Source organism: Chlamydotis macqueenii, chromosome Z (assembly GCF_036417535.1).
Source record: "Chlamydotis macqueenii isolate bChlMac1 chromosome Z, bChlMac1.mat, whole genome shotgun sequence".
NCBI lineage: Eukaryota > Metazoa > Chordata > Aves > Otidiformes > Otididae > Chlamydotis > Chlamydotis macqueenii.
In genome coordinates this window covers 35908213-35931268 of record NC_141593.1, presented here as the reverse complement: position 1 = coordinate 35931268, position 23056 = coordinate 35908213, and the positions used below count along the sequence as shown (strand labels likewise).

Here is a 23056-nt window from a genome sequence, read left to right as displayed (position 1 = left end):
TGCACAAACTGCTCGAGCCCTTTGGTTCTCAGACTTCGTTTGCATGGGCATCTTCAGGAACAGAAGGTACAGAAACTGTGTGACTGGAGAGAAATGCCTTAGGTTTTACAGTTAAAGTGAATGGGAGTGGCTAAGTCAGAGACAGCCTTTAACCTGTTGTTCATTAGGTGAACTGAAAAGTTTAGTGTCCCTTCAATAGCATTACCTTCTTGTAGCGTATACAAAAAAAATTATTGGCACCTTCATCTGTGTGACAAGGTGAAGGTCTGGGAAAACTGTTCAGAAAACAAAACAGCATATAAACTCTCTTCACTTACCTTTGTGTATATGCATATGCTACATACACAAGTATAATTGTTCTGTCAGCCTTTTACCTACATTAATTTTTATCTTCAAGTGAAATTGCTTGGCTTCCAGGTTTTTGTCTCCTGAAGCCTTGCTGTGTTTTTGAAAAAGAGATGGTGGGGAAATCGACTTTATTGCAAGATCTGGCATGTGCCGTGCCCCAAGAGGTGATGATGTGTGGAAAACAGACTCCACAATCTGTAAGATTGTACAGTAGGTATGTTTATTGAGCACTGGGCAGCATGGGGGATTGCTCCTCCAAACGTACGCAATATGTTAAGCAACAGGTACAGTATTTATGCATCATAGACATCCATATTCATAGAATTCCCGTGGATTTGGTTATATATTAATTAGGTTTCTGAGAAATCATTACCATAAGTTTCCTCCCACGACAGGTTATTCCCCGGTCTCTGTGTCCATCTCGTGTCTGTGCTCAGGAGTCGCAGTCTCTCTGGTGGTGGTTCTCTCCTTATCACTATGTTCAGCTGCGTGGATTGAGATCCTTGTCCTGCTTTGTTCTTGCTGCCAGGGTGGTTTCTTGATGACTTATCTTTGCTAGTTCCCAATTTCCTTGGTTATTCCATCCTATCAGTTGGTTCTAAACTTCTTAAGCCCCCTTATCTTGGTTTCAGCCAGTGTGTCTGTACCCTCTCAGGGTGTTCCCATCTAACTTATCTTAGCTCTTGCTAGAGCATCCTGAAACTGTCTTGTTATGTTAAGTTTATGACTCTACTGTTCTTTCTCTCAAGGTTAGTAAATCATTGATCACTATTCATCAGCTTGATTCCTTAGTATTAATCCCTTCTTTCAGTGAGGTTTGTTCTTTTCTTTAGAATCTCTTCAACATCTGTGGGAGAGCAAATTAGTGTTTCCAGGGCTCCTCTACTCGTTTAGCCCAGAACGGTTGGGCTAAAAGGCAGAAGACTTTGAAGAGAGAAATGTTAGTTCACAGTGTGTTATATCTCAAAAGGCAGAAATTGTTTTCCAAAAAAAAAAAAATAATTTAAAACATTTTTGCCTTTTGGAGAGGGGGGTGGAAATTAGATCTGTTTTCTTCTCCAAAATGACAGTTTTGTGTTTCAATTGAAACTGTTCTCTCACGAATTTTGAACAATTGGTTACTTCCTGTTGGGGGAAGCACTGGAACAATTGCAGCATAATTTCACCAGGTTAATGACAGAACTGTTGTTGGGCAAAAGATAGTGGAGGAAATTTGCCTGAAATAGATCTAAGATGTATTTTTATAAATTTTAGGTTTTCAGTAGGTAAGACTTGTGTATATTGCAGCTGTGTTTTGGATAAAATCAGTTTCTTTTTTTTTTTTCTTTCCCTCCCTATCTTGAATGGGCTTTTGTTTCGTTTGTAATGGGATATTGTACTGGTTTTTGAAGATGCATGTGTATGCATCTAAGCTGAGTAGAATTCAGCTATAACAAGTGTAAACTATTCCACTTGTGTCTTTCACCCCATCCTAGAAAAGTTTAGAAGATTGTCTATGTATATTCTTAGTTTGTATAGCATGCAAAGGTTGTAAATTGATGTTGAATTTCGTGTTCTGAATTTGTTACTCTGGTGTGTAAATACTGATTTTTGCCCTTCTCACCATTCCCCACACCTCACCCCCGATAATGGAAATTGAGGACTTGCTCTTGGTGGCATACCGTCAAAGCAGTTCAGATGACTGCTTTTGCATTTATGCTCTTCCAATAGCGACAGAGGGAACAGTCAGTTGTTGAAAAGATAGTTGTTCAATAAGCATCCTGTTTTTTAAAAGGCACCACACACAATTCTGACTCATTTCTGGATACTGAATTGAAATGATTGACTGTTGTTCTTAACAGCAGAGATCGCAAGTACTGTGAAATACAAGTGAATGAATTTGAGGCAATCCAGTGTGTGTGTGTGTGTGTTGCTTGACTTTGGTGCTCTACTGAGAAATTATGCCTTTGTGTCAGCAGAATCCAGGACCTTAAAGGGCCTCATGATACTTCTTGCAAGTGTAAACTTCTTATGTTCAGGTTAAAAGTCGCCTGGAAGAAAAAACTTCACTCCAAAAATGTAACTGTAATTCTCATTTTCGTTGTTAGTGCTAAAATGTAGCATTTCTAACTTTAAGTGCAAAGGTCATGTAGTATTGGTTCAAAGTCTCATTTGGAATTTTTCTGCTACCCATTTCCATGGTGTCTTGGTGTGACTGATGAGTCATATGCATGGTTTATCTTTGCAGTACCAGATGTTTGTCTCTTTTCAGAATATAAAACTGCTTGGGGGATATGTCTATTTCCTTTGTATAAACAGTGCAATTAATGCTTGAAATAATTGCGGTGGAAAGGCACTTAAACTTAATAAACCTGGAATTCGGGGGGGCGGGGAGTCTTTTTGCCTTGTGATGGGATATGTGCTTGAGATTAAAGAAACAAGAGGGAAAAAAAACACCTAAAATGTTGTTTTAACATCACATTTCCTGTCATTTTTAGTCTGAAAGGAAAGTTTTTGAAATAGGATTTTGACCTAATGAGATGTTAGGCCTTTCTCAGCATTTTTTAGACTGAAACAGGTTATACTTATGAAAATCACTCAAATGCCAACCTGTTTGGGAAGTAAATAAATGAAGATACTGTGCAGTATTGAGTCTGGTTCTTCAGAGTAATAATACCATGCTGTGTGCCAAAGCAATAGCTTGAAATTGTGTTTCTAAAGCTCGAAAGCAATGCTGTATGTAACGTCTGTGTATGGGGCAGGGAAGCGGTGTGTGCCCCGGTTGCAGAATCACTGCACCACCTAGTGTCTCTCTGGGTTAGCTCTGAGTCGTACACCTCGAGACTCGGCTTTGAGTTTTCCTGGCTTTCATGGATTGTCTGCAGTGTGCAAAAATAATGTCAAAAACTTGGTGCGTTTCTTCTGGACTATGAGGTTTCTTACTTGTTTTGCTGGTCTACTTTAGACTTCTAAGTGCCCTGCAAATTCAGTGGGAGATGGAAATGCAGCTCCTGGTGCTTGTATGCCTTTTTAATATGCAGCATGAGGGGGACAAAGAAGCAAGCTTTCTTTCTATTCATCTGCGCTACAGAGGTGGATATATTTAATGTGTGTATATACGCATATAAAAATGTTTTTGTTAATATATCTTAATATACCTAAGGGCAGACAGACAAGATACACGACCTGCTCATTGCTATCAGGATATATTAAAGTGTATGCATGAGGGTACTAATCTGTTGTTTTATCAAAGATGGCTTAAAAAGCAGGAGAGAATGTGTTTTCTCATAGTCTTAAGTACCCTTAAAGCCACTCAGGAATTTTAATTTTCCTGTCTTTTCTATTAGAAGTTGCTATGGTTTCCCTGCTCCTGGCTGGATGGCCAGACCTAAAGAGTTGTGGTGACTGGAGTTAAAGCAAGTTGGCAGCCAGCCACAAGTGACATTCCCCAGGACTCAGTATTGGGCCTAGTTCTATTTAATATCTTTATCAGTCATCTGGACAAAGGGACCAAGTGCACCCTTAGTAAATTTGCAGATGACACCAAGTTGAGCGGCAGTATTGATCTGCTTGAGGGCAGGAAGGCCCTGCAGAGGGATCAGAACAGGCTGGATGGGCAAAGGCCAACTGCGTGAGATTCAACAAGGGTAAGTGCCAGGTCCTGCAGCTGGGTCACAACAACCCCACGCAACGCTACGGGCTTGGGCAATAGTGGCTGGAAAGCTGCCCAGCGAACAAGGACTTGGGGGTGATCGTCAAGAGCCACCTCAATATTGATCTGGCAGTGTGCCAGGTGGCCAAGAAGGCCAACAGCATCCTGGGTTGTATCAGAAACAGTGTGGCTAGCAGGACTGGAGAAGTGATCATCCCCCTGTACTTGGCACTGCTGAGGCAGCATCTGAAATACTCTGTTAGGTTTTGGATTCTTCACTAAAAGAAAGACATTGAGGTGCTGGAACATGTCCACAGAAGAGCAACAAAGCTGGTGAAGGGTCTAGAGAATAACTCCTCTGAGGAGTGGCTGAGGGAGGTTGGATGAGGCTCTGAGCAACCTGAAGATGTCGGGGGGGTTGGATTACATGACCTTTGAAGGTCCCTTTCAACCCTAACCATTCTATGATTCTAACTGGAGTTGTTTAGTGTGGAGAAAAGAAGGCTGAGGGGAGACCTTATTGCTCTGTACAACGACCTGAAAGGAGGTTGTTCTGAGTGGGTTTCATTCTCATCTCCCATGTGACAAGCGACAGGATGGGAGGAAATAGCCTCAAGTTGCACCAAGGGAGATTTAGGTTGGACATTAGGAAAAATTTCTTCACCACAAGGATTGCCAGGCATTGGAACAGGCTGCCCAGGGAAGTGATTGAATGACCATCCCTGGAGGTATTTAGAGGACATGTAGATGTGGTGCTTAGAGACATGGTTTAGCGGTGGACTTTGCAGTAACACTGCCAAGTGTCATAGTTGGACTTGATGATCTTAAGGGTCTTTTCTAACCTAAATGATTCTGTGATTCTAGGATTACATATTTAATCTGTCCCTTTAATAAAATCTATCTTTCCAACCCTGGTGCATCTTTAAAGGTGAAGCTTCATCTGATGGCTGAATTGATCTTAGGTGCAGAGTTGTAACATTCCTTCTGCATCATCTCCTGATATTCAGCTATTCCTTGATAAGCCAGTTCAACTCACAGAAATGAGAGTAGAATAATCCAGTAGGAAAGAATGAGCAATCTTTTGGTGCTTTAGGAAGCTGTTTTGGCTTACTTTGAAGAGCCAAACAGCAGAATTCATGGAGTGAGTAAATTAATGGGCTGCATGTAAATGAGCAAGGGGGGGGAGTGGTAATTGTTATCGTCAAAAGGAAGTTGTTTAGTTTGTTTCTTGTGAAACTATACCCAGGCTGTAGGGTGCATCTGTGTTAGGAAAGAGAAACCTGCATTGTCAAAGATGAAAAAGAGTGTTGTTTTTTTGTGAACCTTACAAAGGCTCTCGTTTCTAGAGGCAAGGAAACCTTAATAAGTGTGAGGACAATCAATCATCTAGAAAGCAAGCAAACAAACAAAAAGAAAACCTTGGATTTTTATTAGCTATTTCTAAGGGGAACTGTGACTTGAACTCAGAGTGTTTTAAGAAAATCCCAATTTTACCCTTTCTTCCTTTCAAAGTGCTTATCCTGCTCTCTGGAAGTCTTCAATATAATTGATAAATGTTTGGATTTCAATATATACGAAACACCATTTTCCTAGGCAGTATCTTATTGGCATGGACAGATTAAAATTTCCTGGAAAAACAGTTTGTTTTGTTTTGTTTTTTCTCCTCTAAAAGAGACTACTGTATGCATTATTCAGGTATTTATATGTATAGCCTCCCCAGTTTTATTTAGGTGTTTCTTTAATACAGAGTTGAAACAAATAAAACTATTCAGAGATTCAGTAACCCTGCTGGATGCGTAATGCCACAGTCTCTACTGGCTTATTTTCAGTGTACAGGTTATTTGTTATTCCCTTTGGGGTTTTTTGGAATTGCAGAATAGTTAAATATTTGCAAAATTCAAATCCCATGCCTCTATTTTGATGTGGTTTTTCCTGTACTTGGGCAAATTTCTGCAAAAATTCTTTCAACTGGGGATGCTGTTTCAGCACTACGAACCATTTGAGGAAAGCTCGTGCAGAAACTGCTATTGTGGGCAGATTGCGTGATATCCTTCATTATGTTTAAGCATCGTTTGTCATTGACATGCTCTGAGCTGGATTAAGTGACATATTTTGAATTTAAAAGCACACAACTTGTCAAAGCTCCAGATTACCAGAGATCTGTGTGTAAGCAACTTTTTTCTATCTCTTTTGGCTTATTTTTTAAACAATTTTTATACACTAGAAAATCTGGGGCATTATGCTGTGAATGTTAGGAGCAGAACTACAGTGCAAATGAGACCTAGATGTGTATGTTGATTAATATTCGCAATAGTCTGGTGAACAGTGCTGTTGCCCTTCATCTCCTGAGTTTTACATAAGATAGATTCTAGTTCAGTTTGCAGTCTGGAAGACATTTGGAGTATCATAGTGCAACGAGAGGTAGAAATGAATGCAAGTTCTGCCACTCTGACATTTTCCCCCATCTGTTAGCTGCCTGAAATTCCCACAATAGGAGAAGGCTGACCCCTGTTTTCCTATTACAAGGGCTGTTTTGGTGTGAGACTTCTGTTTGACAGAAATGAAGGAAATCTGTTCTTGCAGAAATCTGTTCTTGCAGGAAAGGTTTTAATGGATAGGATAGTTGACTTGAAGTCAAGAAGCCTGCATTATGCTCCTGGCTCTGCATCTGACAGCTTTGGTACCAACTATTTGTTAAGAAGGAATAGTTTTGCTAACTGGAAGCAAAATTTGTCATGAAGTAGTGCTGATCACAGTGTAAGGTGTTGACCATGGGAGTTGTCATTATGCTGGATTCAGACTGTTCCTGAAAGAAGTAAAATGAAAAAAATTTAATTGTTGTCTAGTAAACAGTTGTCATTTTATGGTTTTAAAAGTTTTCATGCAGCTCAAAAATAAAAGATTGACCTTTGAATGCCTGGAAAAGGCATGTTGTATTTATGCAGCATTTGCCACTGCTGTTGTAGATGGAATTTACAAATCATAGGAAGTATACCTTTAACATGAGATGATTAAGAAAAGTTTTTGACATCGTAACTTCTTTTGCATTAAAAAAAAAGAAAAATCGAGTTTTGTTTCTGTAAAAGGACATTCAGCTTATCAAATCTATGAAGAATAAATGATTAGAAACATTATGCTCAGTTTATATTTTCTTTAAATAGGTCTTTTCAGACAACCCTTATCTTGAGATTACTGCTTCTAAGTGCATTTTGGAAAAAAGTGTTTCTTGCACAACATCTGATAATACATGATGAATGTGTTTGTTACAAGCAAAATACCTTTGCTCTCTTAGCAAGGTATTTGTTCTTCTCAAATAACTTGGGAGAAAGCAAAGTATATATCTAACTGATAATTCTCCATTGGAGGGAAGGGGAAGAAAGGATTGTCTGCACAGCTCCTTTCTACATGATTTTTTTTTCTCCTGTAAAAGCTGTCATTCCAGTGCAGACGTATACTTACTTGTACAGTATGGGACTTTTTTATTTTTATTTTTATTTTCTATAAACTTCCTGGATCCTAGTTATATAACCATCTTGATGTTAATAATCATGTTGATTTTATTTGTGTGTGAAAGTAGAAATGATAATCTTTTAACATGGAGTTGTCCCTTAAGTACATTTCTCCTTCGTGACCCTAGGAGAAAAAAAAAAAAAAAAGACTTTCTGCCTTGTTGAAGAGCAATTGCATGTTACTCCTAGTGGATATCTTTTGCAAACCATTTTTTATGAGTTCTCTTCCTTTAATCTGAGCCATTAATCATTCCAGGAATTTGTTTCTTCAGGACAAACTGTTGCTTTTCTAGGGGTTGCTGTATTGGTGCAGGAGCCTATGCAACAAGCAGGAAATGCTTCTCTAAATGTGAGCATTTATTGGCAGAAAATGAGGTTCCTCTTTTTTGGTGAAATGTTGACTGTATTATAAAAAAAAAAAATTGTTTTTGTCATCCTCCTAGATCCTGATCAAAGTTCTGATGTACCGTATACAGATACTTCATGAAAACACTTCAGTCAGGAGCCTTCTCACTTCAAAGTGGCTTGAGCGTTCTTCCTTACTGCAGGGGAAAGGCCTGGTAAAGGTCCTATTCCTATTCAGTCATTTTTCACTATGATAATTAGGAATACTTGACAGGCTCTTGACATGCAACTTGTGTTATGTGATCATCTTTTCATAGTCATCTTTAATAGCCTAGTAGGCCTCGGCCTGCAGCTGGAAAAGAGAAGATGTGGACCTTCACACCACACACTGATGTACCGATTACTTCTCATTTCACTTAGCCTCCACTGTCTATTGTGAGGATCTCTTGGGTATCCTCCAGAAATTGAAGTGGATTAACTTCTTTGAATGCCTGTAAATCTAGGACCATCCGTTTTACCTGTCATAATTGCCTTTATGCAGGCAGGCAACATGTGATGGCAGTTTCTGAGTCCTCTGATAGTGTATCTGGTCTTTGAGACCGTTATGCTGCCAAATTCTTGATGCAGCTCTGGAGTCACTCCACTTGGTTACTCATATCAGTGGCTAGAAGAGCCTCTGCCGACATCATAGAATCATAGAATGGTTAGGGTTGGAAGGGACCTTCAAAGGTCATCTAGTCCAACCCTCCTGCCAGGAGCAGGGACATCCCTGACTAGGTCAGGTTGCTCAGAGCCTCATCCAGCCTGGCCTTGAACGTTTCCAGAGATGGGGCCTCCACCACCTTTCTGGGCAACATGTTCCAGTGTTCTATAACCCGCATCGTAAAAAATTTTTTCCTAATATCCAATCTAAATCTACCCCCCTCTATTTTAAAACCATTACCTCTCGTCCTATCGCAACAGGCCCTACTAAACAGCCTTTCCCCATCTTTCTTGTAGGCCCCCTTGAGGTACTGGAAGACCGCTATCAGGTCTCCCCGGAGCCTCCTCTTCTGCAGGCTGAACAGCCCCAACTCTCTCAGCCTGTCCTCATAAGAGAGGTGCTCCAGCCCTTTTATCATCTTTGTGGCCCTCCTCTGGACCTTCCCCAACTGGTCCATGTCCTTCTTGTGCTGGGGGCTCCAGAACTGGACACAGTACTCCAGGTGGGGTCTCACCAGGGCAGAGTAGAGGGGGAGAATCACCTCCCTCGACCTGCTGGCCACGCTGTGGTAGTTTAGCCTTGCTCAGGACCAAGCTACACAGTCTCTCGCTCACTGCCCGCACCCTCTGAGGGAACAGGGAGACATAATATAACAAAAAAGGCTGGAGGTTTGAGATAAGGACAGGGAGAGGTCCTTAAAGTTACTGTTACGGGCAAAACAGACTCAACCTGGGGAAAACTATTTGTTTATTATTAAAACCAAAGCAGGATAATGTGGAAGAGAAAAAAACAACTTCCCCCCACCCCTCCCTCTTCCCAGGCTTAAACTTAATGTCAGTTATCTCTACCTCCTTCCCCCTCCCCAACCCCAAGAGGCACAGAGGGGAAGAGAGAATGGGGGTTACGGTCAATTCATCACTTGTCGCTTTCTGCTGCTCCTTCCTCCTTGGAGGAAGAACTCCTCACATTCCTCCCCTGCTCCAGCGTGGGGTCACTCCCACGGGCTACAGTCCTTTGTTAACTGCTCCAGCATGGGTCGTTTTTTCCATGGGGTGCAGTCACTCTGGAACGGCTGCCCCAGCAGGCCCTCCACGGGCCACAGCCTCCTTCAGGCATCCGCCTGCCCTAGCGTGGGGTCCTCCACGGGCTGCAGGTGGATCTCTGCTCCTCCATGGACCTCCATGGGCTGCAGGGGGACAACCTGCTCCACCATGGTCATCACCACAGGCTGCAGGGGAATTCTGGCCAGGAGCGGCATTACTCCTCCCCCTCCTTCTTCACTGACCTTGGCATCTGCAGCCGTTCCTCACAACAGGCAGGCAGACGCCTCTCAGGATCTCTTCACATCTCATCTCCTCTCCACTTCTTGAAGCCAGGCCGGGCCAAGTCGGTTGCCCAGCGGGAGACCAGAGGATGAGGGCCGCAATGCCCAGAAGGGGCTTCCCCCTCTCTACCCCAAACTTCAGCTTCTTCACATCTTCTTATCTTTTTAAAATTATTTTTCCCCTTCTTAATACGTTATTGCAGAGGTGTTACCAGGGAACATTCTGTTACCAGTTGGCTCAGCCTTGGCCAGCAGTGGGTCCATCCTAGGCCTGGCAGAGTCCACTGAACAAAGGGGAAACTTCTAGAAGCTTCTTGCAGAAGCTGCCACAATAACCCTACCCCCACTAAACAAAATCAACACAATTACTTTCAGTTAAACTTTAAGGACTTGATAGTCTTTGGTGTAGGAGTCTGTCTTTAGGAACTACCTGGACTCGACTTTCAAGATTTTTATGCTTAAGACTGGTAGCAGATGAAGGAGGTAGCGGAGTGGGGAAGAGCCTCTTTTTTTTCTGTCACTTGCATAACAGAGCCAACAAGACCATTTCAGGTTTCCCTTCTGTTTACTTACACAGCCTTGTCTAGATTGTGTGAGGAAACACTGTTTTTCTTTGCTGGCTAGAGAAGAAGAGATCAAAATGGACAATGCTAGGTGTGAGACTTCTAGTTAGCTTTTCTGCTGGGGAGATCATGCCGAGGTGAAGAAGCTCTTTCTTCACCTGGGCAAGTAGAAAGGTGCTGCCTCTTGCTGAAAGGCTTTGTTGTGACATTCTGAGGCTGCTCTTTTGAGTTTTTTGAGAGCTCTGCTTTTCTTTTCACAGTCACAGTTTATGGAACAGCTCATCATGCTTAGTTTTTTATTTATTTTTCCCCACATGATTCATAAGCATTTTATGGTCTGCATAGATTCCCACAAGGAACCAGGGTGTGTGTGTCTCATTCGATTTGAGGTTGCTTTCAAAAAGAGTTTAAATTTTAAATGTCTGTGGACGGTAGGTGTCAAATAGGTGTGAAATGTGAAAAGCTTTCACATTTCATATTGCATCTGTAACCTCGTGCTGCGGTGAAGTTAGGCTTTAGTTTCCTTTACCCTTTGTAAAGAGACATGCAGGTAAGGCCAAAACATAGTGTCTGGGACAGTGCTTGTTTGTTAGTTTTAAAAAAAAAAAAAATATTTCCATCTCACTTTAACAAATTGAATACAGGAATTCCTATCCTGGAGAAATTGTTTTCCTCCAAAATGAAATATCCAAATGCAAAAAAAGCCTTCGTATTTCTGTTAACTCATCAGTCTGTTCACAGCTCGTGTTCTGACTATGTGAGAAAATTTACAGCAACATTCCTAGAGTTAGTGAATATTTTTTAAAAAATGTCTTTTTGAGTTCGTTTTAAATTTTGGTAGAGTCAGTCTATTTGTCGTTGTTATCTTCCTTTAGAGAAAAGACAATTCAAAACCAAGGAAGAAGAGTCCTTGCTGTTACAACCACTACAGCTTATAGCCAATATTTCACCATTCTTGTTCTCCATGTTGTCATAGTCTTTTTTTTTTTTTTTTTTCTTTTTTATATTTCTCTGTTTGTAATGCTGTTAAAGCTTTGTCAGGGCAAGGAGGAAGAGAGCAGGAGAGCTAAGACAGGGCTGGAGAGGTCTCAAATACATCCTTACATTTGTTTCTGCTTCCTGCTGGTTTTGTAACAATAAATAAATAAATTTAAAACACAGTTTTGAAAGCTGTGAATGTGAGTCTGTTCAGAGGAATGAGGTTTTTTATTTATAAATGTTGGTGGAGATTCTAAACTAGTTTGACCAAACTCTAATGACAGTCTTAAACGACTTCCATCCACACTTGTACTCTGGAACTGGGAAGCCCCTGTTAAAGGCTGATGTCAGTGTGCTTGTCCCAGACCCCTCCATGCAGCCTGAATGGTGTTTGCCCTTGGCAGCTCAGCGCCGAAGGTGCAAGCCTGTGTTCATCCTAGTTCTGCTGGCTAGTGCAGAGATGGGGTCACAGACAAAACACAGGATGTTGAATTCCATCTTGATTTTAAATGGAAAAATGTAAAAAAAACAACCAAACAAACAAAAAACAAAACAAAAAACCAAAACAAAACAAAAAAAAAACAAACCCCAACCCAGCAGAACCAAACCACTGCACATTTTCCACTGCTGTCTGAATTCTTACTCTTCAGCAGTTAAAGTTGTTCCAGTAGTGAAAAAGTCAATCTACAGATGAAGGTTTTGGTTAGCATTGTGTACTGAACTTGACATGTGTTCCTCTCTGTTCACTGCCTGTGAAACTTACATAAAGTCTAGGGGAAAAGTTCGCTTAAGGCTTAAATTTCACAGCATTCATGCGGCATAGATTGAACTGATAGCTTGACCTATTTTCCAATAAAGTAATTTGTTTGGCTGTATGATTAGCTTATCATTCTTACAAATATCTTCCTAAATGTTGGAGGGCAGAGGGACTCTGTTGTTTGCAGCTATTATAATTCTGTTTCCCTTTCCCTTTTTGCTTGCTGGAGCCAAGTCCACAGTTCTGCAAGTGTTTATATGTAATTTTACATGTGCAATTCAAGGGATTACTCGCATGTGTACAGTCATTTCTGCGTAAGAACTTCCTGGATTCAGCAGTTAATTTGTCAAGACTTGATAGAGGCTGCTAAACCACAGCATTACTCAAGACAATGGAGTCAAGTGGTAGCTTTTTTACTAGAAAATATTATAGTCAGAATATGAATTTTCTAATAATCTGCACTATGTTTCTTAAGCCTTTTTTCTTTAAAGTTTCAAGTAAGTTCCTGGTGGGGTGAACCCGTATATGCTTGGAAGAAGAATACTTGTTAACATATTGATCTGTTTCTGGCACTATTTTTTTTTTTTTTTTTAAAGGTGAGATTAGAGTACTACTTTTTCCTGGGGTCTCTTAAAGTGAAAGTTAGTTAAACTCCTGGTAGATTTCCCTACTGTGGTTTTGATGTGTTTCTGTGTGAAACTGACGGCAGGATTTGTTCGAGTATGTAGGCCACTATTGTATTAGAATTACATAACCATGTTGAGTGGTGGAAACAGATGAAAAGATAGGGATCTGCAGCGTCCCCTCACAGATTATATGCTGCAACAATGAAGACAGCTCAAGCTCTGCAGAGGATGTGGTCACATGCAGTCAAAAAGTTGGGGATTTTAAAAGGGCACGTGAGTTGCTTTTTTGTTGCATCTTGTTCAAGTCTTTTCTTCTCCCCCTCCCCCCCTGCTCTGTATATCTCTCTCCTCTCCAACTCACTTTTCTAGCCAGATAACTGTTGTGGCAGGTCTTCTGGTTTTGTTCTTCCAGCGTGCGTGAAGTTGTCTTCAGGGATCTGCATGTAATTGCATACATCTCTGGTGACTGTCAGTGAGAGTTGCAACAGCTGCCTGTTCGTAGCACACAGACAATTTTAGCACTCTGACTAGTTTCCTGACAAAGATTCTGTTAAGCAGTCTATTTTGAGTGTGTAGAAAGCACCTGTCATTTTGATATATAAGCATTAGGCAGATTTAAGCAAATCCTGACTACAGTGTTCTAATTAGAAATTGACTGACTTTAGTCACGAGTGAATTTAGACTAGCTAATTGCAGTAATTTGCATTTACTGTAGGTTGCCTGCTATCTGTGTGAAACCTGGGTACACTTGCAAAACAGTTACTATTAGTAACTTCAAGTGGGGTTCTTAACTATTTTGCTTGCCTTTCTCTCTCCAGTGCTTTGGTGTGCAATCTTGCAGTGAATTTGCGATCCTATAAAGGATTCACAGGCTGCTCAGGATCCCTTTGTGTTTCCTTACAGATGAAGTATAAAGAAATTGGCAAGGTGATGGAGGCTTTTTGTACCCATCACGTGGAATACAGGAATTTTACAATTGTGGTGGAGACTTCATTCTTAGTTTTGATCAAGTCCTCTGCTGATGATTTGTAACACTTTCAGTCCCTCCCTCCCTCTCAATCTTCTCTTCTCCACTAATCTGTCAGTATGGGTTAGCATTGTGGCAATGGCAAGCAGCAGTACATTTTTATAATGTTAAAGAGATTATTGCTTAGAGATTTGAGGGAGTACAGATGTGTTTTGTGCCTTATGGGTTTCCAAGGTGACCATTCAGTTCTCTGAACTGTGTTACAGAGCCTGCATAGCTTTATCAGTATGGCAGAACTAGTCCTGTTGTCTTGGTAATTATGTTGCATAAAATCAACTTTGCAAGTACATAGTGTACTTTTCTTCACTAATGTAGCGTACCGCAAATGAGAGACAGTTTTGCAAGGAGCAGTTTCTAAAAACATATTACTTTTATAAATACTTAAAAATTTGAAACTGAATTATTTAATTAGCTTTTGTTTAATGTTCAGTAACAGTTTCAAGCTAAAAATAAATCCCCAAAATTTACAGAGAAGGCACCTGAGACAGTCATTGATACCATGAGGAATGTTTTCTAGGCATAGATGAGATGATACCAGGCAACTACAGGCCAGTCAGCCTCACCTCTGTGCCTGGCAAGGTCATGGTGCAAATTCTCCTGGAAACCATGCTAAGGCACATGGAGAGCAAGGAGGTGGTTGGTGACAGCCAACATGGCTTCACCAAGGGCAGATCATGCCTGACCAATTTGGTGGCCTTCTATGACGGGGTGACGGCATCGGTGAACAAGGGACGAGCAACTGACATTATCTACCTGGACTTATGCAAAGCTTTTGACACTGTCCTGCATGACATCCTTCTCTCTAAACTAGAGAGACATGGGTTTGATGGACAGACCACTTGGTGGATAAGGAGTTGGCAGGATGGCCGAACTCAGAGAGTGGTGGTCAACAGCTCGATGTCCATGTGGAGACCAGTCACGAGTGGCATCCCTCAGGGGTCCGTATTGGGCCTGACCCTGTTCAACATCTTTGTCGGTGACATGGACAGGGGGCTAGAGTGCACCCTCAGCAAGTTCACTGATGACACCAAGCTGTGTGGTGCCGTTGGCACGCTGGAAGGGAGGGATGCCATTCAGAGGGACCTTGACAGGCTGGAGAGATATGCCCATGTCAACCTCATGAAGTTCAACCAGGCCAAGTGCAAGGTCCTGCACCTGGGTCATGGCAATCCCAGGCACAAATACAGGCTGGGCGGGGAATGGATTGAGAGCAGCCCTGAGGAGAAGGACTTGGGAGTGCTGGTGGACAAGAACTCAACATAAGCCGGCAATGCACCCTTGCAGCCCAGAAGGCCAACCGCATCCTGGGCTGCATCAAGAGGAGCACGGCCAGCAGGTCGAGGGAGGTGATTCTCCCCCTTTACTCTGCCCTGGTGAGACCCCACCTGGAGTACTGTGTCCAGTTCTGGAGCCCCCAACACAAGAAGGACATGGACCAGTTGGAGAAGGTCCAGAGGAGGGCCACGAAGATGATCAGAGGTCTGGAGCACCTCTCTTATGAGGACAGGCTGAGAGAGTTGGGGCTGTTCAGCCTGGAGAAGAGGAGGTTCCAGGGAGACCTGATAGCGGTCTTCCAGTACCTCAAGGGGGCCTACAAGAAAGATAGGGAAAGGCTGTTCAGTAGGTCCTGTTGTGATAGGACAAGGGGTAATGGTTTTAAAATAGAGGGGGGTAGATTTAGATTGGATAATAGGAAAAAATTTTTTACAATTCGAGTTGTGGAACACTGGCACAGGTTGCCCACAGAGGTGGTGGATGCTCCATCCCTGGAAACGTTCAAGGCCAGGTTGGATGAGGTTCTGAGCAACCTGATCTAGTCAGGGATGTCCTTGCTCCTTGCAGGGGGGTTGGACTAGATGACCTTTGAAGGTCCCTTCCAACCCTAACCATTCTATGATACTGTAGGCTCAACATCTTGCAAGACCTTAATTGTAGTGTCTGTAGGCAGTAGTTTATCTTCCATTCTTATTACTTATTTTTGTGACCAGATACCATAAGACTTATTTGTCAGAGCAAAATAAACTTAACCCTGTTACTTTATGGTGCTTTGATTTACTACACATTGCATCTCTCCAGTTGAGCACAAAGTTTTACTTGTGCCACTGCTCGTGCGAGGCTTGATTTTCTGAAAGGAAAGTCCTGTAAGCTTACCTGTTTCATATCCGTAAATTCATTCCCAATATCTTTACTGTGCTTCCCTTACTCCTTTTTCTGCGGTGGAGTACTGAATAAGCAGTAGTTTCTCAGCCCTTCCTTTAGTAGGTAGTGTTTTGAAAGATCTGATGTTAGAGTTTCTGGAAGAGCAAGGCAACTGTGCTGTTCTTTGTCTCCATGAGTGGTAAGCTCTCGTTGATTGCATCTTACCTGCCTTGCTGTTTTGCCTGCACAGAGCCAGACTCAGTATTCTGGGCTAGGAGGTAGTGTTGTTAAGAACTGCATACAGTGCAAACTGAATTTAAGTGATGTTCTTGTTAAGTGTGTAAATTGTTGAGGATTTTATACAGTTGGGAAGGATGGAAAAAATTTTCCATCTCCCTTCCTTCTACAAAATTTGAACCAACCTGCTTGTCCTTCAAATTTTACCTATCATTCGATACTGTCTTTCATTTCTAAAACTTTATTCAGTTAAGTCAACTAGAATTTAAATGGCACTGTGACCTTTCTTTAGAACAGGCTAGTTTTTTGCAGAGCTTGAAAATATCATACAGAAAAGCAGGACAGTGATGGTGTAGCCAAGGGTCAGTAGCAGGTAAACAGTTTACATATTTTCATACATGTCAGACAAGCAAAGCTACTCACTTCTGTTTACCAGAGCATCACAGCAGCTCAGAAAAAGCACTTAGTCAAGAACGAACTTTTTACTTATGGGAGGTTCTCTGTGTAAGGCAATATATATAGTGAGACAGTTTAATGTCGGATAGTTGAAGGGTTAGACATGTCAGCTGGTTAAATGGGAATATCAGAGAAAATTATTTCACTGTGTGCTTCAACAGAGTAATTCACTGACCCAAGACATACAATCTAAATGAGTAGAAATTTAGGAATACTTGCTCGTATTATTTTTAATATAAGCCATTTTCTCCTCCAAGTATTTTAAATGATTTTTTTTATTAGACCCAAAAGGTTCAAGAAACTGGACAGCATTATTCCTTTTCTGGGAGAACAGTGGAAATTTAACTCTGTTCAGTGTTGTAAAATTCCTAGTAAGAATGCTGAATGTTTTGCATATTCCCTTGGGAACCCTGAGTAGGGTTTACCTGTTAAGTTTGTTTTTCACTACAGTGAATGTGCAGTGGAAAATGTAAACTTAGTTCCTCTTTGAGGTGCTCAGAATCCACTGGAGGAATACTGGGGTTCTTCTTTCAAAGAATCCACTAGGGTTCTTTGCATTTGAGAGCATTCGAGAAACAGTATCCATGGCTTGCTGAACAGTTCTGTACTACCAGAAGACACTTACTCTGGAAATATGGGACGATGCTTTAAAGTACAGGCATACCTTTCTTGTGTTGCTTCTCTGTCTATTGTTTTTTCTCTGTCTATTATTTTGGAGTTTAGTTTTCAGTAATCCATTTAATGCCTTTTAAAAGACCACTAAGTCAAAACTGAGCTTCTGTCTGAATGTCAGTTTTCTGAGCAAACTCTTAGCTTCCCAGGAAAGAAGAACACTTTTAGCAGTGAAACCAAATAAACCCATGACTTGAGTATGTGCCTGCATGTGTTTTTTCTTCTGCAATGGATGCTTTGCATTTTGAAATGTTTACAGTGCATCGAATATCATGGCTGATTTTTCTCCCCGTTTTACAGGGCAGGCACTGAAGGGGCTGACTGTACTATATGATGCATCACAGCTGGGTGATTATTCTGTATTATATTTTAAGCTGTGATGTTGGAAAGATTTCAGGTTATATCATGTAAGATAAACTGATCAGTTCAGGATCGGTTTTAACTGGAAATGTGGGAAAAAGATGTTTCTGAGAAGTGTCACAGAAGTTAATATACTAGTCCTATATAGGGATACATTGTGTTTTCGTGTTAAATTTAATTTTTTTGAGTGGAACCTAAATACTCAGTTGTGTAATTCATAGTGGGTGAGACATTTTGTTAAACCCAAATGAACAAGAAGCAAAAGATCTGAAGGCTAGTTTGTTTCAAAAAACCTTGGTTTCAACTGCTAATCTTATTGCATACTAGACTGGAGAGGTCTTCCTTAAGTATTTTGTGTGTTATTTGAGTTAGGGCTATATAAAGATAGTGTGATCTGAATTAAATGCTTTTACTGAATGAGACTTTTCCAGAAAATCAGAATGAGCTGTTAAATTGGTGAAATGTGAAAGGATTCTACAACCATGGACCTACTAATATTTTTTGTCTTTTAAAAGAAAAATCATCATTAATTGAAGTACATAAATTTCATACTAACTTTCCCTAATTATTAGAATACATGTTATTTTTATACCTGTGTTTTAATGGGGTATTTCACATTTTAATTTAAATGGTTGTATGCTTTGTGTTTTACTGATTGGTTTCTGTGCAACAGGCCCCAGGCATGGAAGAGCTGATATGGGAACAGTACACTGTGACCTTACAAAAGGTGAGCGAGTGCCTGTTTTATTTTTAGTTTTCAAATATTCAAGCACTGTTTTAGTCTAAATATGTTTTACGATAGATACTATTAGCATATCTGAGTCTGGAATAGGATTAATTCATTGTCCAAATCAGATATATTTTTCATTTTCAAGCTTACTTGCTAGTTACTCATACAATACTGTGACTCTTTGATGTTAAGAATAAAGTAAATTAGCAATTTAAGTGCTGTATTTCCTAATGTTTTGTCTTTGTAATGACAGTATAATATACCACATGCCAGACACATAGCTAAATTCATCACTGAATAACCTTAAAAACAAAGCAGATGGTTCTGTCAAGCAGTTGTGGTTAATATCCAGGCTTTAATAATCACTGAACATGATTCCACTGATTTTTATTTTCTTTATGTACTTTAATATCTATCAGTGTAGAATCTAGTTGAAAATTACTATCATCAGAATTTCTAAAATGCATGGACTATAGATGTCACTTTTAACAATTCTTCTAAGAAGAACCAGAGCCACAAAGGTGACCATGGGGCTGGAGCACTCCTCCTATGGAGAGGGGCTGAGAACTGGGGGCTGTTCAGCCTGGACGAGGAGACCTTACGGCAGCCTTTCAGTACTTACTTCTTGTAGGCCCCTTTACAAGAAAGCTGGAGAGGAACTTTTGACAAGGGTGTATAGTGTAAGGGGTAATGGCTTTAAACTGAAAGAGAGTAGATTTAGATAGGTATTAGGAGGAAATTCTTTACTGTGAAGGTGGTGAGGCACTGAAACAGTTTGCCCAGGGAAGTTGTGGATGTCCCATCCCTGGAAGTGTTCAAGGCCAGGTTGGATGGGACTTTGAGCAACTGGTTGAGTGGAAGGTGTTCCTGCCCATAGCAAGGGTGTTGGAACTAGATGATCTTTAAGGTTCCTTCCAAATCAAACCATTATATGATTCTATGAAAAGAGGCAGTGTCTCATTATGTAGAGTCCTTTTTGGTTGAAGAAAGTAGACCTTTTGTTTAAGTTCTCTGATGACTAGGCTGCCACACCATGGTACAGGATGTGTGCTTTGGCAGTGGTTGTGGGGAGTCCTCTCAGTTGTTCTGGTGATCTGGGTTCAGTGAGCAGCGTGTACTATGCTGCTTACGGTTTTTTACATGTTCTGCAATGAACTCCACTTGATGACCCAAGGTAAAATAACTATCTTTCCTAGACAGCTTGTTTTGTGTTCTGACTTGTTGAGAAAGGATTGTTTTCAGGTTGCAGAGGTGGACAAGAGAAACACTGCAGAAGCAGACCTTAGTTGTGGTAATTTCCAAGTCCTCAGATATTGAATATTGTGAAAATGAGCATTACTTCTTTGCCTCGGAGACAGGCTTATACTACTGAAGTGGCAAAGGGCTATTGGACTTGCTGCATCAGCCAGTACCAATTAATTTTACCATTATTTTGAATTCTGCATTGTTTTGGCTTGAAACATCAAACTGCTTCCTGGGGAAAAAAAAAAAACCAAAAAAAAAACCAACCAAAACCAAACAAACAGAAGAAAAAAAAAACACAAAAAAACCCCCCGACTCACATTACTTTTTTCCTCCTCAAAGAAAAAAGCACTTGATATTAGTGGAACATGAGCTGGCACGTGGTGAACTACAAATGCTGAGTGTGAGCTGGGGGAAAGGCTCCAATTTGGTGTATTGCATTGCCACTATGGTAGAACATTTAAAACATTTTGTTTAAATCTGGCATAATTTCTGTTTTGTAGTGATAGGAGGTCTATGTTAAATAGCCAATTTTCCCAGTTTTGGCTGGGATAATTTTCTTTCTAGTAGATGTTATAGTGCTGTGTCTTGGATTTAGTATGAGAGCAATGTTGATAACGCACCGATGTTTTAGTTGTTGCTAAGTAGTGCATATTTTAAGTCAAGGACTTTTCAGCTTCTCATGCCCTGCCAGCAAGAAGGCTGGAGGTGCATAAGAAGCTGGGAGGGGGCACAGCCAAGACAGCTGCCCCAGACTGGCTGAACAGATGTTCCATACCATATGACATCATGCTCGGTGTATAAACTGGGGAGAGCTGGCCAGGGAGCAGCTGCTGCTTGATGACTGGCTGCGCATTGGTCAGCAGGTAATGTATTGTGCATTGCTTATTTTGTGTATTATTATTATTATTATTATTATTATTATTATTATTATTATTATTATTCCCTTTCTTTTTTGTTCTGTTAAACTGTCTTTGAAAACCCGTGAGTTTTACTTTACTTTTTTTTTTTATTTTTTATTTTCTCACCCATCCCACTTGGGGGCAGTTGAGCCAACGGCTGTGTGGTGTTTGGTTGCCTGCCAGATTAAACCACAACACTGATAAAATTAAACCTGTATGTTTAACAAAATGTACCGTTTTGTGCACACCTTCTCGTCTGCAGTTCAGTTATGCTAATAGTTCTCAGGTCTAGTGTTACACACATGCTTTCTTTGCACTCTATTAAAATATTTCACTGGTTTTATGAATGCCATCTTATGGCTCTTATGGATCTGATATATCTGTGATGACAGATTTGACGTAAATTATGTATTTAAAATAGCTGATGGTGAGGGAGGATAATTACAGAGAATTCATAAGTTCACTACTTGCTTTTTGTAATCAGTCATGGTCTTGTTTAGTCTGATCGAGGAGTAAGTAGTTATTACAAACTAGATAGCAGTCATAATGAAGATGAGATCCTGGAAAAGCTGTTCCAGTTTCCCAAGCATCACTAACCAAATAGATTTATTTAGCAATAAACTCGGTACAAATAACCAGTGGGATTACAGAGCAAAATGCAGGCTAATTTAGTGAGTCCTTTGCTTAATTACTGACTATCACAAGGCTGTATACTGAGCTTTTGGAACACGGGAACATGTCATCTTGTTACATGGATTTGTAAACCCATTCCTTTTTAAATCTAGAGGTGTCGTGTGTTTCTGCAACTCCATGCAAGCAACTATCATATTTTAAATAGTATCTCTGCAGAGTGCTATCATAGGAATGTTCATGTTACTCTTCTTTCTCCCTGTGGGATGGAGCTGAGTTTTGCTGTATTTGTTTTTGCTGTAAAGGATTCGAAACGAGGATTTGGGATTGCAGTTTCTGGTGGCAGAGACAACCCTCATTTTGAAAATGGTGAAACATCGATAGTAATTTCGGATGTTCTCCCAGGCGGTCCAGCAGATGGATTACTTCAGTAAGCAGTTTCTTATTTCTCTGTCTGGCATATTTTGAGGGGCATGGCTGTAGACTATGTAGACTTCTGACAGGCTTTGGTAATTTAATCCACTCAAGATTTGGTGCCCTCTTGAAAACCTAGATGTCTGGTTTAAATTAAAAACAAAACCGAAAACTAAGCCCAACCAAACAAACTCCACCTGGAGGTGTTTTTATTTGCTATTTTGTGATAAATGAAATTTCAGTGGTGTTTGAAAATTTTTATAGTTAAGTATGTCCCTGCTCCTTGCAGAGGGGTTGGACTAGATGACCTTTAAAAGTCCCTTCCAAGGCCAACGATTCTATGTTTCAAGATTGCATTTCTTTTAAAGAAACAGTAGAAATACTTACTGTCTTAAACATTCTCCCTTTTCTTCTGCCAGGAAACACATTTAGTGATCAATCGTTAGTTTTCGAGATAATTACTTTAATTGAGCCCAGCCTCCTAAGGTGTCAGGAGCAGTAATGAGGGAAGAAAGAGAAACAAAAAGAAGAAACAAAAGTATTTGGCTAATATTTATTTTATATTTGAAAGAAAAAAATATGTAAATAAGGTGTTTCTATAGTTCTCATGGTAGTACCATCCTTGGTGAGGCAACACCTGTCATGGACAAGTAATTTTAAATCTGTAGGCTGAGATAAACAGTTTCTAGCCCACTGCTGATAAATTTTTCATCCTTTAACCTGGAATACCTGATGAGGACTAGACAATTTGGAAGAATGCCAAAGTTGTGCACTAGTAGTAATTCAAAATGGTAGATTCTGGGCATTTTGCCAAACGTTACTTTTTGGTGAGGTAATGAAAAGTTTGACATGGGAGTAGTTATTGAAGGACTGGAGAAAATAATTATCGTGAATCAGGTAACAAATCATTCTCAACATCAACATACAAAAACTTTGTTTTATAGCAGTGATGCCTGCACAACAGCACTATCATCCATTGCGTTCCATAATTGCCTGTGATTTGGGAATAAAATCATGTCCACAAATTCTGTAAGATCCTAGGGAAATTGATGATGACAAGACAATGCCAAGCAACTTGGGCACATTTGGACAAAACACGTTCTGAAGAAAACTGAATGCAAAGCTGTTCCTCCAACAAACCAAGGAATGTAGAGCTAATCTTCAGAGTGTGTGAGAATTACAATCCTGCAATCCTTTTTAGGGTAGAATGAGCATAAACAGATGGGAGCTCTTGATGTGGTGTTAAAACATTTAGTTTGATACTATCTTTGAATGTATGGGCTTTGAAGAGAGCTATTTTAACTCTCACATAAAGCCCAGATGAAACTGATACTGGAATATACAGTGTGGTGTTCTGGCATACTCATTCAGTAAAAGGTATTGGAAGGGAATTTTAAAAGGCACAAAAATCACTCAGGAGATGGAGAAAGTGACTTACAAAGAGAGGCTTAAAATATGTAATC

General features: G+C 40.5%; 1 protein-coding gene across 4 annotated transcripts in view; it reads left to right on the top strand.

The window, feature by feature from the left end:
• TJP2 (tight junction protein 2) overlaps positions 1-23056 on the top strand; it is a 74140-nt gene that overhangs the window by 30932 nt on the left and 20152 nt on the right. For all 4 annotated transcript variants that reach the window (XM_086769868.1, XM_086769867.1, XM_086769869.1 and 1 more), the window contains 2 exons: positions 18349-18402; positions 21485-21609. In XM_086769868.1, coding sequence (XP_086625994.1) covers positions 18358-18402; positions 21485-21609 — 170 coding nt within the window. In that variant the 5' untranslated portion in view covers positions 18349-18357. The remainder of the gene's footprint in view (positions 1-18348; positions 18403-21484; positions 21610-23056) is intronic.